This window comes from Rhinoraja longicauda, chromosome 22 (assembly GCF_053455715.1).
Source record: "Rhinoraja longicauda isolate Sanriku21f chromosome 22, sRhiLon1.1, whole genome shotgun sequence".
Taxonomy (NCBI): domain Eukaryota; kingdom Metazoa; phylum Chordata; class Chondrichthyes; order Rajiformes; family Arhynchobatidae; genus Rhinoraja; species Rhinoraja longicauda.
Genome location: NC_135974.1, coordinates 32,390,979 through 32,407,472, shown reverse-complemented (window position 1 = coordinate 32,407,472; position 16,494 = coordinate 32,390,979). Strand labels below are relative to the sequence as shown.

At 45.1% G+C, this 16,494-nt stretch overlaps 1 protein-coding gene across 1 annotated transcript in view; it reads left to right on the top strand.

The window, feature by feature from the left end:
* The window catches only part of prex1 (phosphatidylinositol-3,4,5-trisphosphate-dependent Rac exchange factor 1), a 170,291-nt gene that overhangs the window by 83,197 nt on the left and 70,600 nt on the right, over positions 1 to 16,494 (top strand). The window contains exons 12-17 of the mRNA XM_078419047.1: positions 1,886 to 1,989; positions 2,506 to 2,555; positions 4,703 to 4,778; positions 6,585 to 6,657; positions 7,742 to 7,884; positions 13,834 to 13,926. Of these exons, the coding sequence (XP_078275173.1) occupies positions 1,886 to 1,989; positions 2,506 to 2,555; positions 4,703 to 4,778; positions 6,585 to 6,657; positions 7,742 to 7,884; positions 13,834 to 13,926 (539 nt within the window). The remainder of the gene's footprint in view (positions 1 to 1,885; positions 1,990 to 2,505; positions 2,556 to 4,702; positions 4,779 to 6,584; positions 6,658 to 7,741; positions 7,885 to 13,833; positions 13,927 to 16,494) is intronic.

Below are 16,494 nucleotides of genomic sequence, written 5' to 3'. Positions count from 1 at the left end.
TCTCAAAAACGTGACCCCCCGTGTTAAACATGAGGTGGCTGTACTTAGATTTGAGGAATAATAGGCTGGTGTACTAATGTTTTTTTTGGTAGCGTGATCATTTCATAATGTGTTCACTTTGATTTTTGACAAGGTGGAGGTGCATCTGAAGTTGCTGTTGGATTTATCAGTCTCTGGGTGAATGAGTTTTCATTTTGGGCCCTGCAAATGGAAATAATTATGTTGTTGATCCTTCTTGATAATCTTCTCCATAATTTTCAGAGGCCTTGACTACCGTAACCCTCGTCTCCGTGTGTGCAAAATCTCAGCCTGAGTCAGTTCTGTTTTGTGCTTCTGCTTTTTGAATCCTCTCCATTTCTTCACCATCTTGCCTCATGCATGCAGCCCAGAACTTTATCGCGTTTCCAATGTGGTTTAACCAAACTTCCATAGAAGTTTAACAAACTTCTCCTTTTACCCCTGTTCCTCTAGAAATGAAACTTTTGTGCTTCATCTGTTCTTCGTAAAAGCCTCAGTCGCATCTGTCATAAGTAGGGTTGCCAACTTCCTCACTCCCAAATAAGGGACAAAGGGTGACGTCGCCGCCCCGCGCCCCACGCGACCTCACCCAGCCAGCGGCCACGTGCTCCCGCTCCACCAATGGCGGCCGCCCGGGCCGTCACCCTTTGTCCCTTATTTGGGAGTGAGGAAGTTGGCAACCCATCTAATACGGGACAAGGGCGGTCCCGTAAGGGACAAACTAATTTAGCCCAAAATACGGGATGTCCCGGCTAATATGGGACAGTTGGCAACCCTAGTCATAAACCTGAATGTACATTTATCCTTATATCCCCATTGCTTCATGATTGTGTTTGAACTCCAGTCTTCTAAGCAGTATCCTTCTTGTTTCAATTAAAATCCATCACCTCTCACTTAACCATGTCGTATATAAAAAGCTACGAGAGGAATAGATAGTGTAGACGGTCAGAATCTTTTTCTCCTGGGATGGAAACATCAAATACCAAAGGGCATACCTTTAGGACAAGAGGGGCAATGTTTAAATGAGATGTGTGGGGAAAGTTTATTTTTACACAGAGGGAGGTGCCGGGGTGGAGGTGAAGGCAGCTACGGAGAACAGGGCGGCACGGTGGCGCAGCGGTAGAGTTGCTGCCTTACAGCGAATGCAGCGCCGGAGACTCAGGTTCGATCCTGACTACGGGTGCCGTCTATACGGAGTTTGTACGTTCTCCCCGTGACCTGCGTGAGTTTTCTCCGAGATCTTCGGTTTCCTCCCACACTCCAAAGACATGCAGGTATGTAGGTTAATTGGCTGGGCAAATGTAAAAATTGTCCCTAGTGGGTGTAGGATAGCGTTAGTGTGCGGGGATCGCTGGGCGGCGCGGACCCGGTGGGCCGAAGGACCTGTTTCTGCATTGTATCTCTAAATCTAAAATTCTAAAAACTCGGGAGAACCAGCAAAGTTTGTCCCTGGCAACTCTTAGTTAAGAGATGCAGCATGGAAACGGGTCCTTCGGCCCACCAATCACCTGTGCTCTAAATTCTATCCTACGCGCTTGGGATGATTTAGACAAGCCATTTAACCTATAAACCTGCACGGCTATGAAGCGTGGGAGGAAACCGGAGCAGACGGAGAAAACTCACTCGGTCACAGGGAGAACGTCCAAACTCCACACAGACAGCGCCCGTGGTCAGGATCGAACCCGGGTCTCTGGCGCTGCAAGGCAGCAACTCTACCGTTGCGCCGCCGCGCTGCCTCTTTGTTTAGCGCTTCCAAGAACTTATCAGCTTGAGAAATAAAGCACTGAAGATTGGTGTGGCTGAAAGTTAATTTGGATTTAATGGGTCAAATAAGGTGCTTTCTCTAATGGGTAATTTTGTACTTCAGTTTCAGACAAGCACCATTTCAAAAATGAGCTGGTACTCTACCGGTTTCGGTATGATGATGGAACGTACAAACCCAGAAGTGAGATGGAAGACATTTTATCTAAGGTACTGTGCTACATTACCCATAATACATTCTGTCCGGTTTAGATTTCTGAGCCTTTTCTACTCAACGTGGTCGGGAAATTGGTCCCGTGATTTAAGTTGGACCAAGGGTGTTGTACAGAAAGGAATACAGATGCTGGCTTATACTGAAGATAGGCACAAAGCGCTGGAGTAACTCAGCAGGTCAGGCAGCATCTCTGGAGAAAAAGGATGGGTGACGTTTTGGGATGGGTCCCATCAGGCTGAAAGTGAGCAGTAGGGTAGGGGAGGGGAGGGGAGGGGAAGGGGGAAAGGGGAAATAGGGGGTGGGAGTGATGAAAAGCTGGATGTGAGAAAAGACCAGGATGAATCAGGGCCGGCCACAAGGCAGGGTTTTACCTGGTAGGTCCTTGTTGTCTATCCGTGTTCTCCAGAGATGCTGCCCGACTCGCTGAGTTACTCCAGCACTGTTTCCATTGAGGGTGTTGTATATTTTTTAAGTAGCACAGTTTTTCAGAAACTTTTTTTCTCTCTTGACAGGGCATAAGGTTATACTGTCGATTACACTGCCTCTTCACACCAGTAATAAAGTGAGTTTTGTTTTTTCTGTTTTAATTTCATGGAGGGATAAATGGCAATCATTGCAAACGTACAGCTTTCCAATATCTGACTTGTAAAGCACTTTAACTTTTGCTGCTAGGATTTGGTGAAGCTATTTCTATTTACATCTGTAATGTAAAAATAACTTGCCTCATCATTTTATGGTATCCATGTTTATTTCCAACATTGATACATTGATAATGTATCAACCAGTTTCAGTGGCGCAGCGGTAGAGTTGCTGCCTTGCAGCGCCAGAGACCAAGGTTTGAGCCCGACTACCGGGGGCTGTCTGTACGGACTTTGTACATTCTCCCTATGACCGTTTTCTCCAGGTGCTCTGGTTTCCTCTCACAATTCAAAGACGTACAGGTTCGTAGGTTAATTGGCTTCTGTGAATTGTTGCAAGGGTAGAACTGGTGTCCACGTGATCATTAGTCGGTGCAGACTCGGTGGGCCGAAGAGCCTGTTTCCAAGCTATATCTCTAAACTAAACTATAGTCCCATGATATTACTCCAATTACTTCCCACGGCTAATTTACCTATCTTTACTGTTAAGATTATACAACTTGAACATTGTTTTTGTACAATTTATAAAAATAATCTTGCTTGTGAGACTTCACCGAATGACAGTGCATCTAATTACCTGAACTATTTTCACACACTGTTCACATTGAACAATTCACTTTGTAAATTGTTTTGTTTCTTTATTTAAGTACTGATTTTAAAATACATTAGTCTTCGAGTCATAAAGTGTGGAAACAGGTCCTTTAGTCCAACTTGCCCACACTGACCAACTTACACTCGTCCCACCTGCCTGTGTTTGGCCCATGTCCCTCAAATCCTGTCTAATTGCTTCTTAAACGTTGTGATGGTCCCTGCCTCAACTACCTCGTTCCAGACACCCACCACCCTTTGTTGGAAGTTACATTGTTAGAAGTGTCGGAGCTGTTTGAATGAGAAACATCTGGTATTGATCCAGATTACACTGAAGCAACAGCACAATTAATTGTGACTGAGCGGATATGGGTCACCTAAGATGAAGTCATGTACACGGCTTGCTTCCAATTAAAACGCGCCTTGTGTGCTGTGAACACTCTTCACCAATTGTGTTGAGAATGGAAGGGGTGACTATTACTGGGCCATTATGACTTTGGTTCCTTAATGTCCATTTCATTAAAAGCAAACCTTTTTGTTCTGTGAGTAATTGGCAGAACGAGCAGTGTTGTGCCTGCACAGGAGAGGTTTTGGGAGATATGGGCCAGATGTGTGCAAATCCTTGGAGCGCAGGAGGATGAGGGGTGTTCTTACAGATGGGTATAAAATCATGAGATTGGGTAGATGCACAGAGTCTCTTGCTCAGAATGGGGGAATCGAGAAGCAGAGTACATGGGTTTAAGGTGAAGGGGGAAAGATTTAAAAGGAATCTTTGGGCTAACCTTTTCACCCAAAGGGTGGTGGGTTGTATGGAACGAGCTGCCAGAGGAGGTTGTTTGGATATGGGCCAAATGCAGGCAGGTGGGACTAGTGTAGCTGGGACATGTTGGTCGGTGGGCCAGTTGGGCCGAAGGTCCTGTTTCCACGCTGTATGTCTATGACTCTAAATCAAAGAACACAGAACCACACAACACAGGAAGAAATGATTCTGCTCAAGATGTATGTGCGGAACATCGTGTGAAGACAAACTAACCTCATCTGCCAAGCTCATGATCCGTAACCATCCATTGGCAAATCAGACCAACTTAGATGGACATCTTGGTTGGCATGACCAAACTGGATCTACAGGCCGTGTCTATGACTCTGACACGTTGAACGCTGTTCGAGACCTCAGAGCAGATAGTATAGCTGGGGTCTAATACTTGGCTTAGGTTGGGATAGATCAAATGAAAAGCATGCTTGAAATTTGCGGCATTGAGAATCCCTGGTCTCTTGGGAATTTGATCCATTGACAGAGCGGCCTATTCCGTGATACGTTTATTGATACTTGCTGTTAATTCTAAAGTGCTTGTTTATTGACAGCAATATGAGGTGAATATCTGCACCTTGCACACGATGAGTTAAAGTACGTGTGAATCTAGTTTCATAACGTCAGCCGCACTGTCAATACTTGTGAGCAAAATTATCTTTTTATTAATTGAAGAGACCGCGATCACCATTTGAAGACGTACAAGTCTGTGGTACCAGCAAGCAAATTGATCGATTGGCTTCTAATACAGGTAAGAAATACTTTGGATTATATTAAATGCATTCTTCTTACTTGCCATCATCATTTTCTTTATTATATATATATATGATCACGACCATCTTAGAACAAGTACCAGGTTGAAAGTTGAGACAGTAGTTTTGCTCACCCTGCTCTAGGAAAGATGTTGTTAAGCTGGAAAGGGAGCAGAGAAGATTCCACAGATGAACTACCCTCTGACTAAAGAATTTCCTCCTCACCTTTCTAAAAGAGCGCCCTTTAATTCTGAGGCTATGAACTCTGGTCCAAGACTCTCCCACCAGTGGAAACATCCTCTCCACATCCACTCTATCTCTGCCTTTCATTATTCAGTAAGTTTCAATGAGGTTCTCCCTCAACCTTCTAAACTCCAGCGAGTACAGGCCCAGTGTGAGTGCTGTCAAACACTGTCAAAGTGTCCTGACCCGAAACGTCGTCTATTCATGTCCTCCAGAAATCCTCTTTAGCAAACTGTTTTTATTTAGCCATCTGTTCTCCATGTTCTCCAGGATGCTGCCTGACCCGCTGAGTTAGTCCAGCATTTTTTGTGTTTATTTGAAATCTAATAACCAATCTTTCTCTATCTTTGCACCTGTGACATCCTCAGAAATTATAGGAATACTGTGAAGGAAGGAACTGCAGGTGCTGATATAAACTAAAGATGGACACAAAGTGCTGGAGTAACTCAACGTGTCAGACATCGTCTCTGGAGATGAGGGATAGGTGTCGTTTCATGTCGAGACCCTCTCGATTGGAAACGACACCTCATTCCTTTTCTCCAGAGATGCACTCTGGCCCGCTGAGTTACTCCAGCTTTTACTCCAACATTGGGAATACTGTGAAGTTCATTGGTGAAAGTTAATGATGCGTTTTTAAATAGCTTTGGGGTATTTTAGCGATTTTTAGGTAGCGATTCAGAATTTATTCTTGGACACTTATTATTCTGCTGTTGCTCTCCAAATTACCAGTGTGTCTTTCTTCATACAATTTTCTCGTGACCTCGTGTTCTCGAAAAGGACTACTTACGGATAATTCTGGGGATGACTGTTGGAAAATAAACCTTGCATCAGCAACCTAAATGTATGTCAGCTGTTTGTCAGAAAGTGGTTGTGGAAGGCAAGTGTCATGGCTATAAGTGAACTTTAGATAATTACTTCCAGATGCATTTGGATGGGTCGACTGGGCTTATATGCACTGGAATTTAGAAGGATGAGAGGGGATCTTATAGAAACTTACAACATTCTTAAGGGATTGGACAGGTTAGATGCAGGAAAAATGTTCCCGATGCTGGGAGGTGTCCAGAACCAGGGGCCACAGTTTAAGAATAAGGGGTCGGCCATTTAGGACTGAGATGAGGAAAAGCTTTTTCACCCAGAGTTGTGAATCTGTGGAATTCTCTGCCACAGAAGGCAGTGGAGGCCAGTTCACTGGATGTATTCAAGAGAGAGTTAGATATGGCTCGTAGGGGTAACGGAATCAAGGGATATGGGGAGAAAGCAGGAACGGTGTACTGAATTTTGGATGACCGTATTGAATGGCGGTGCTGGCTCGAAGGGCTGAATGACCTACTCCTGCACCTATTTCCTATGTTTCTATTTCCTGGTCCTCCTGCCTTCCACTGCAAGTTTTGTATAACCTGGGTTTCCACTGTTTTAAAACTCAGCAGAGACCTAGGCTGCTTCTGCAAAGACTTTATTGTTTGCAACAAAGGGAATGCACTTGCAACAGTTGGATTTGCATTGCAAGCTCGGCTTACAAAGAAAATCTCTTTGGATCTAAAAAGATGTCGTTTTGTTGCTAGGGCGATTTGCAGACCAGGGAGGAAGCGGTCACCCTCGGCGTTGGACTCTGTAATAATGGCTTCATGCACCACGGTAATCAATCAAAGACACAAAAGAATCTTGCACCAAACCTGTTTTCAGTGTGACTGGGAGTTCATCAAAATTAACTCCACTGTCATCTTTTTTGGGGCGTCCCGCAGTTCCCCTTTCGTTCTTTGCGGACTTTACTTTAATAATTTGGGCACTTTCGCACCACCCCCACCCCCACCCCCCCCCCTCCCCCTCTGTCCCCCTCCCCCCTCCTCTCCATCCGTTAGCTGCCTGACACGTTTGACCGTGGACTTCCCTGTTTGTTCACAAACTGTAAGTCGGGTGGGATGTGGGCAAAGTGGTTTGTGTCATATTTTTAGTCTCTTCCACTCTAGAGCAGCTAACACATTGATGTACGGTTTAAGCATTGAGCTCGGAACTCGTGTAAAATGCTGCCTTTGAGAATTGGCATTGTAGTCCACAATTGCAATTTGAGCAGTAAACCCCGATACTGGTGGTGGGGTGGTGGAAGCAGCAAGGCACAGTGTCGCTCGCAGCTGGTAGAGGTGCTGCCTCCCAGCGCCAGAGATCTGGGTTTGGCTGCTGTCAGTGTGGAGTTTGCACATTCTCCCTTGTAACCGAGTGGAGTTCCCTTCCCTCCAGTTTTCTACCACATCCCAAAGACGTGCGGTGCGGGTTTGTAAGTTAATTGCCCCTCTGCAAATTGCCCCTAACGTATAGGGAGTGGATGCGAAAATGGGATAGCATAGAACTAGGGTGAATGGGTGATCAACCATCTGTGTGGATTCAGTGGGCCGAAGGGCCTGTTTCTATACTTTAGTTGAAACTTTGAGGACATTGAGATATTAAGCCACAGAAAGAAAATCTATTTTCATATTAGGAAATGAACTAAAAAGCTGGTGCCCTCTGTTTCATGTCTGGATTAAAGAGATGTTTTACTAAATTTAATGTTATTGGTGTACTTAATTACATGTAGATGCATTTGCTGAGGTAAATTGTTTGAGTTATTTTTAATCTGAATTGGATTTTTAACTTTGGCACTAATAGTTTCAGGTGTTGATATCTCAAAATTTTAATCATGTATATTAAAATATTAATGCTCAGTTTTAATTTTTCCTTCTACTAGTGTTGGAGAAAAGTGAATTTAAGGATGAATCCCAGTTCTTCCGTTTTTATCCTGACGAGGAAATGGAAGGAACTAACTCCAAGAACAAACAGCTACGTAATGACTTCAGATTGGTTGAAAACATACTTGTTAAATCCCTCTTGGTAAGCAGAGAAGTGGATGCTTTTACATTAGGTACACGACTCCTTTCCAATCTGATGTCCAAATCTGTGTTGTCGATGATGGATTGGACAAAACTTAAACAAAACACTTCACATAGACTGATTAGGTCATTGTCTGGAAAGTTACTCTGGTGAATACTTGATGAATTATATATTTTCTCCGCTCTCTTGATAATTTGTTTTGCTTTTAATATCTTGTTCCCCTGCCTACAATCTCACAATGTTGCTTCAATGCTTAAGTTGTGGTGAAATTAATTTTAACTTGTAGACCAAGTGCATCAGTATCTAAATGGCATGGTGGCCCAGCGGTAGAGTTGCTGCCTCACGGCGCCAGAGACCCGGGTTCGATCCTAACCTCGGCTGCTGTCTGTGTGGGGTTTTCATATTCTTTCTGTGACTGCGTGGCTTTCCTCCGGGTGCTCCGGTTTTCTCCCACATTCCAAAGACACGCAGGTTTCCAGGTTAATTGGCTTCTGTAAATAGTCCCCAGTGTTTTCGATAGCACTAGTGTCTGGGTGATTGTTGGTCGGCGTGGACCCGGTGGGCCGAATGGCCTGTTTCCATGCTTTATCACTAAACTAAACTAAACCAAACCTTTTTAAGTTGGCCTTCACACAGAGTAGAGCAACAAAAATTGCCCCATTTGGCTAACTTTGAAAAAGATTGACACAAAATGCTGGAGTAACTCAATGGGTCAGGCAGCGATCCTCGCACATTAATACTATCCTACACACACAAGGGACAATTTGGATTTCATACCATGCCAATTAACCTACAAACCTGTACATCTTTGGAGTGTGGGAGGAAACCGAAGATCTCGGAGAAAACCCACACAAATCACGGGTAGAACGTACAAACTCCGTACAGACAGCGCCCGTAGTCGGGATCGAACCTGGGTCTCTGCCACTGTTAGGCACCAACTCTTCCACAGCGCCCCCTACTTCTTTATGGCTGTGGTACATTCCCATGGCCACACCAGCGTGATTGTTGCCTTAGCTAATACTTATGCTCCATCAGAATTGTCGGAGGGATTATATTAGTTTCACCAGGTTGCTCCTACTGAAAGACTTCCAGAAACCATTTGGCAACTGTCCATTTCTACATTTAAATGTAACAGGAAGAGATACTTCGGTATCTTTGTCCAAATCCCAGAACGGTCTCAGGAGAAGCAAAACTACTGCTAAATTGGCATGAAAATCGAACTTGTCCCCGGTGGTTTAGAAGAGGCTCGATTAGTCTTGCCGGTATCCTGAATTACTCAATTGTTTCTGGTCAGCCAAGATTCAGCTTTGTTGCTAAAATGGGTGGAGTTCAAAGCAATTAAGTTCTCCTTCTGCTGCCAAGTTGCAGCCTTGGTCCAAACGTGTACAATGGTTCAAGTGGTGAGGTAGGGGGGGTCAGTGTTGTTCACATCATGGCAATGTTTAATTGAGTGTGGCATCTAAGAGCCTTGGTGAGCCTAGACCCCAGACCCAAAGAACATAGACCCGAATAACGTGGAACCGAAAAACCGAGAACAGCACAGGAACCGGCTCCTTGGCCCACAATGACTGTGCCAAACATGATGCCAAGATTAACAAGATCACGGTCATATGCACACGGTCCATATCCCTCCATTCCATGCTTATCCTTGTGCTTATCCAAACACCTCTTAAACACCACTATCTTATCCAGGCCCTACTACCACCCCTGACAGCTCCTTCCTGGCACCCACCGCCCTCTGGAAAAATAAATCTTGCCCGCACACAATTCCTGTTATTTTGCCCCTCTCACCTTTAAAACTGAAGCTACGAACACGAGGGGCAAATTGTTCACCCGTAACACAGAAGATCAGTGTGGCGGTTGGCGATGGATCATCACACCTCCCCCAGTAGCCCCTGAGGCCCCTAATCTTGTCGGTGAACTTCCTCAGTGCCGTTCCTTCCATCGCGAGTGGGGGACATTCACTGATATTGCACAGGATGGCCCGCTGACTCAGCAGTTAGTGCTGCTGCCCTTCAGGTCCAGAGTTCAATCCTGACCTCGGGTCTTGTCTGTGAGTTTGCACTTATTCCCTGTGACCGTGTGCGTTTCCTCCGGGTGCCCCTGTTTCAGTCAACACCCTTCTTCAGACTGATTATGATGGAGGAGGGAAGAACGATGGGGGCTGGACAAAGCTTGGCGAGCGATAGGTTGAAGATAGACACAAAGTGCTGCAGTAACTCAACGGGACAGGGAGCATCTCTGGAGAGAAGGAATGTTTGAGGTAAGGGGGGGGTCGTTAGGCAGATATCGGTGAGGGGAAAGGGTTTGATAGGTATAGTGAAAGGCTTGGATAGAGTGGATGTGGAGAGGATGTTTCCACTAGTGGAAGAGTCTAGAACTAGAGGTCATAACCTCTGAATTAAAGGACGTTCTTTTAGGAAGGAGATGAGGAGGAATCTGGAATTATTTGCCACAGAAGGCTGTGGAGGCTGTCAGCAGATATTTTTTAAGGCAGATAGATAGATTCTTGATTAGTACAGGTGTCAGAGGTTATGGGGAGAAGGCAGGAGAATGGGGTTAGGAGGGAGAGATAGATCAGCCATGATTGAATGGCGGACTAGACTTGATGGGCCAAATGGCCTAATTCTGCTTATGACCTTGTATGATGTACAGGTGAAGGGTGATCTTTATGGCTTAGTACCACCATCAACATTGTAGTAACTCTGAGACCACACATACTATCGTTTCCATTTCCTAAATAGGTGCCAGCAATTGGTCATTATAAATAACACATTATAAATGAGTGGCAAAAGCATCCAAGGGGAGTTGATGGGCATCTGAGAGAAATAGATGACAAAGTGGTGGAGTATTCGGTGGGTCAAGCTGTGCCAATCTGAAGAACCCGAACCATCATCTATTCCTTTTATAGACAATAGACAATAGGTGCAGGAGTAGGCCATTCGGCCCTTCGAGCCAGCACCACCATTCAATGTAATCATGGCTGATCATTCTCAATCAGCACCCCGTTCCTGCTTTCTCCCCATACCCCCTGACTCCGCTATCCTTAAGAGCTCTATCTAGCTCCAGAGATGCTGCCTGTCGTGCTGAGTTACTCCAGCATTTTGTGTCTTATCTCTGGAGAACATGTGTCGGTGATGTTTCAAGTCGGGACTCTTCTTCAGACTGATTCTCCAGAGATGCTGCTCGACCCGCTGAGTTACTCCACCTACCTCCTTGTGTCCTTTTATGTAAACCAGCATTTGTAGACCCTTGATTCCCCATTGAGAGAAGTAGCCTACAGGTTTCTTGGGAATTAAATAAGGGAATGTTACTGATGGGAACGCTATGTAAGGATTCAGCACGGACCCATTGGGCCGAATGGCCAGCTCCACTTAGGGTTGCCAACTTTCTAACTCCCAAATAAAGGACAAAAGGCGACGTCACCGCCTCACATGACCTCACCCAGCCAGCGGCCACGTGCTCCCGCTCCACCAATGGCGGCCGCGCGGTTCGGGAGGCGGGATGCTATCTCCGTGCGGCGAACACACTCGGCCCCGCTTCCCGAACACACTCCGTTAGCCTACAGTGTCCCCCCCCCGGGCCTAATACGGGACAAGGGCGGTCACGTACGGGACAAACCAATTTAGCCCAAAATACGGGATGTCCCGGCTGATACGGGACAGTTGGCAACCCTAGCTCCACTGTCATACTGAGGATGTAAATAATATATGGTTCCATGTGCTACTGTTCAGAACATGAAGCAGGCCAGATAATGCTTGTGCAGCAAGACCCTGACCTACATCCAATAACATTATTCAGGGTGTAGACACAAGGAACTGCTGGTTTACCAAAAAACCCGCAAGGTGCTGGAGGAACTCAGCGGGTCAGGCAGCACATCTGGATTGGGTTTTGGGTCGGGAAGCTTCTTCAAACCTTTCTTCCGTTATTTAAGTATGTCTACATTTATTAAATTTAAACTCCGGTTTTTAAAAATGCGTGGGACTGATTAGTAGCTCTTGGTATTGTGTGTGACTTTCCCTTGCAAGTTTCAGTGATCATTTCAATTCTCTAGTTCTCTGCAGTTTTCCCTCCCCCCGTGTTCTATTTTTAACTTTCTTCTGCTTCCTCTCGTACACATGAAAGTGGCTGTGTGTAAAGAACTAAATTTAAGATTGATATTTGGTCTTTTAAGATATTTAGCTTTTAACTAAGCCCAGGTGATGTGGGCGTTGTGGCAATGTGGTGTGGCTTGTTGTCAGCTGGTAGAACTGCTGCCTCACAGCGCCAGAGACCCGGGTTCGATCCTGTCCTTGGGTGCTGTCTGTGCGGAGTTTGCACGTTCTCCCTGTGACGGCGTGGGTTTTCTCCAGGTGCCCCTGTTTAACCCCGCAACCCAAAGATTTACGGGTTTGTAGGTTGATTGGCTGCTGTAAATTGCCCAGAGTGTCTATGTAGGCAGTTGATGCGAAAGTGGGATAACGTGGAACTTGTGTGAACGGGTGATCGATGGTCAGCATGGACTCGGCAGGCCGAATGGCCTGTTTCCGTGCTGTATCTTTTAATTAATCCTGAAACTCCTGTACTGAACATGAGTTCTCATATCTTAAGTGGGTGTTATCCCGGCCTAATACATCTGTTTAAACAAAAAAAGACACAAAGTGCTGGAGTAACTCAGCGGGTCAGTCAGCATCTCTAGAAAACATGGAAAGGTGACGTTTCAAACCGGGACCCTTCTTCCGAATGATTGTGGTGGAGGGGGGAAGAGAGCCGGAAGAGAGGTGGGGGCAGGACAAAGCTTGGCGAGTGATGGGTGGATACAGGTAAGGGGTGGGGGGCTGCTTGGCAGATACAGGTGAGAGGAGAGGGGTTGATCGATGTGTACAGGTGAGGGATGGTTTTTATGGCTTAGTACACCATTGACAATGTAGTAACCCTATTCGGTAAGAGCATGATCTGTGAAATTTTGCAAGAATACTTTTTTTTTTCAAGAAAGAGAGATGGTCAATTCAGTTATGTTAGACTTTAGAGATGCAGCGTGGAACCAGGCCCTTCGGCTCCACGAGTCCGCGCCGACCAGTGATCACCCAAACACTAGTTCTATCCTACAAACTAGGAACAATATGCAGAGGCCAATTAACCTGCGAACCTGTGCGCCTTTGGAGAATGGGAGGAAGGAATGACTGGGATGGGACGAGCCTTTGATTATGTGGGCTGCTTTTCCGCGGCATTGTGAACTGTGGATGGAGTTAATGGTGGGAAGTCTGGTCTGTGCGATGGACTGAGATACATCCACAACTCTGCAATTCCTTGTGGTCTTGGGCAGAGCTGTTCCCAAACCAACTGTGATGCAACCCGCCAGTATGCTTTCTATGGTGCATCTGTAGGAGTTGGTAAGAGTTACTGGGGTCATGCATCATTTCCTCAGTCTCCTCGGAAAGTGGAGGCCTCGCTGGTGTGGCTTCTTGGCTGTGGCATCAATGCTGAAATGAGGAAAAACCTTTTCACCCAGAGAGTTGTGAATCTGTGGAATTCTCTGCCACAGAAGGCAATGGAGGCCAATTCACTGGATATTTTCAAGAGAGAGTTAGATTTAGCTCTTGGGGCTAAATGAATCAAGGCATATGGGAAAAAAGCAGGAACGGGGTACTGATTTTGGATGATCGGCCATGATCATATTGAATGGCGGTGCTGGCTCGAAGGGCAGAATGGCTTACTCCTGCACCTGTTTTCAATGTTTATGTGTATTCCCATTTACATTTAACATGATTCTAATTTAAAAGCTGAAATGTACAAATTTGTTTTGTGGAGTGCCACACTTTGCATCCTCCTAGTTAAAGATTTTGTTAATTGAACTGGGAATTATTAAGGTGTGAACAGTGATTTAAGTCCTGAAGCTTTCAAAGCAACCATTTTAATTTTAATTTTTGTTTTCAAGTGGGATAATAGGTTGTTTTATTTTCTGCACAGATTTTCCCCGAAGAAGACAGCTATGGGTTTGAAATCGAGGAGAAAAATAAGACCATTGTTGTGAAATCTGTGCAAAGTTGCTCTTCTGCTGAGGTAATAACTAAGTCACCTAACTTCCCCGCTGTTCAAGAGGAAAGTAAGTGAAATATTTGACCAGCATGCAAAAAATAATTTGTCGTAAATCCTTCTACTTCATCATGTATAAGATCATGAGAGGAGTAGATCGGGTAAGTGCACAGATTCTTTTAGACAATAGACAATAGACAATAGACAATAGGTGCAGGAGTAGGCCATTCAGCCCTTCGAGCCAGCACCGCCATTCAATGCGATCATGGCTGATCACTATCAATCAGTACCCCGTTCCTGCCTTCTCCCCATACCCCCTCACTCCGCTATCCTTAAGAGCTCTATCCAGCTCTCTCTTGAAAGCATCCAACGAACTGGCCTCCACTGCCTTCTGAGGCAGAGAATTCCACACCTTCACCACCCTCTGACTGAAAAAGTTCTTCCTCATCTCCGTTCTAAATGGCCTACCCCTTATTCTCAAACTGTGGCCCCTTGTTCTGGACTCCCCCAACATTGGGAACATGTTATCTGCCTCTAATGTGTCCAATCCCCTAATTATCTTATATGTTTTTAGCCAGCGATCCACGCACATTAGCACTATCCTACACACACCAGGGACAATTTTACATTTAATACCAAGCCAATTAGCCTACAAACCTGTACGGCTTTGGATTGTGGGGGGGAAACCAAAGATCTCGAAGAAAACCCACGGGGAGAACGTTCAAACACCATACGGACAGCACCCGTAGTCAGGATGGAACCCGGGGCTCTGGCGCTGTAAGGCAGCGACTCTACCACCGCGCCACCAGGCCGCCTTCCATGGTATGATTTTAGATTTAGATTTAGAGATACAGCGCAGAAACAGGCCCTTCGGCCCACCGGGTCCGCGCCGCCCAGCGATCCCCGCACATTAACACTATCCTACACCCACTAGGGAGAATTTTTACATTTGCCCAGCCAAACCTGTACATCTTTGGAGTGTGGGAGGAAACCGAAGATCTCGGAGAAAACCCACGCAGGTCACGGGGAGAACGTACAAACTCCGTACAGTACAGCACCCGTAGTCAGGATCAAACCTGAGTCTCCGGCGCTGCATTCGCTGTAAGGCAGCAACTCTACCGCTGCGCCACCGTGCCGCACTTTCAGCAGCCAAAGGGAATGACTGATATTTCAGAAATAGAAGTAGGTGGCTTTGTAGATCGAATTGTGTTTAGCCCACCCTTCGCTCTCTTGGGATTTGACCTGGGTTACTTCAGTCACATGCATGCCTTGTGCTATGGTGTGAATAGATTTGCTTAAATCATTTTCTTCATTAAAGGGCTCTTGGAATGAGAATACTGCGCCAAATTTGTAGCTCAAATCTACTCCAGAATTTACGGTTGAGCCTTGCAAATTCTTTTCCAAATGTAGAAATGCCAGGGCCCAGCATTTTCATTCTTCTGCTTTTCTTTTGAACGATGGAATTGCACAATGCTGGCACAGTAATTTAGGCAGCAACACATCAATTAGTTTAACCGTGATGCACAGGGGCTAAAAACTGTGCTCCAGAAGGATAAGCGGTTTAAGATTTTCCTTTTAACTTAATACACACATTTCTGGCACTGTGCTGCATTTATTTTCTAGATATACAAGCTTCGTCTTTTCCTTGAGTATTAATTTTAATGTTTTGCACTTGAGAATGAAAACTTATTTATTTAAATTCAAAGTGCGTTACAAAAGTTAGATCCTTGCAACTTTGCGATAACATTTTTTCCTTTGTGAACAGGTTGCTCATGATACTTCCATGATTCCATTTTGTGGAATTAGAAGGAATAAAACAGCAATTAATAGCTTTATTTCAACACTAATAACTTTATTTTATACTCTTCCCCCACCAAACCTCATTTTGTCTGCATGGTTCTTGGTTCTTTCAAAACCTCGCTTGCAAATCTCTATTTTAGTTACCAAGTTTACTAATACTTTACAGAACACTGATTATTTGATCAACAATATACGTTGTGTCGATATCCAATCACTTAAACCTGCCGAAGCCAGGCACAAAAAGCTGGAGTAACTCAGCGGGTCAGGCAGCATCTCTGGAGAGAAGCAATGGGTGATGTTTCAGGTCTGAAGAAGGGTCTCGACCCGAAATGTCACCCATTCATTCTCTCCAGAGATGCTGCCTGTCACGCTGAGTTACTCCAGCTTTTTGGTCTATCTTCGGTTTAAAACAGCATCTGCAGTTCCTTCTTACACACTTAAACTTGCCACTGGGAAGTCTGATTGTAAAGAAAAATACTCATTACATCCATCCTAAAGGAACAAATCCTAAAACTTTATACGACACACTTTCTGAAAATGTGCTTTTTTTTTCCCCCGTTGATGTTTGGTAAAAATCTTTGAGAATGAATGTTTGTCAGATTGCTTTCATCGTTTCACCGGTAGCAGTGGTGAACAGAGCGGACGAGGGACTTGAATACTAAATCCAGTTTTGTAATCTGGTAATAAACGCTAGAATCTTTCAAAATGCTGGTCACAGCACCTCGTTACACTGTTGTGCAACACTCTTGTGTAAAAGTTTGATGTGAACCATGATATCGGTTATTTGAGAACAAG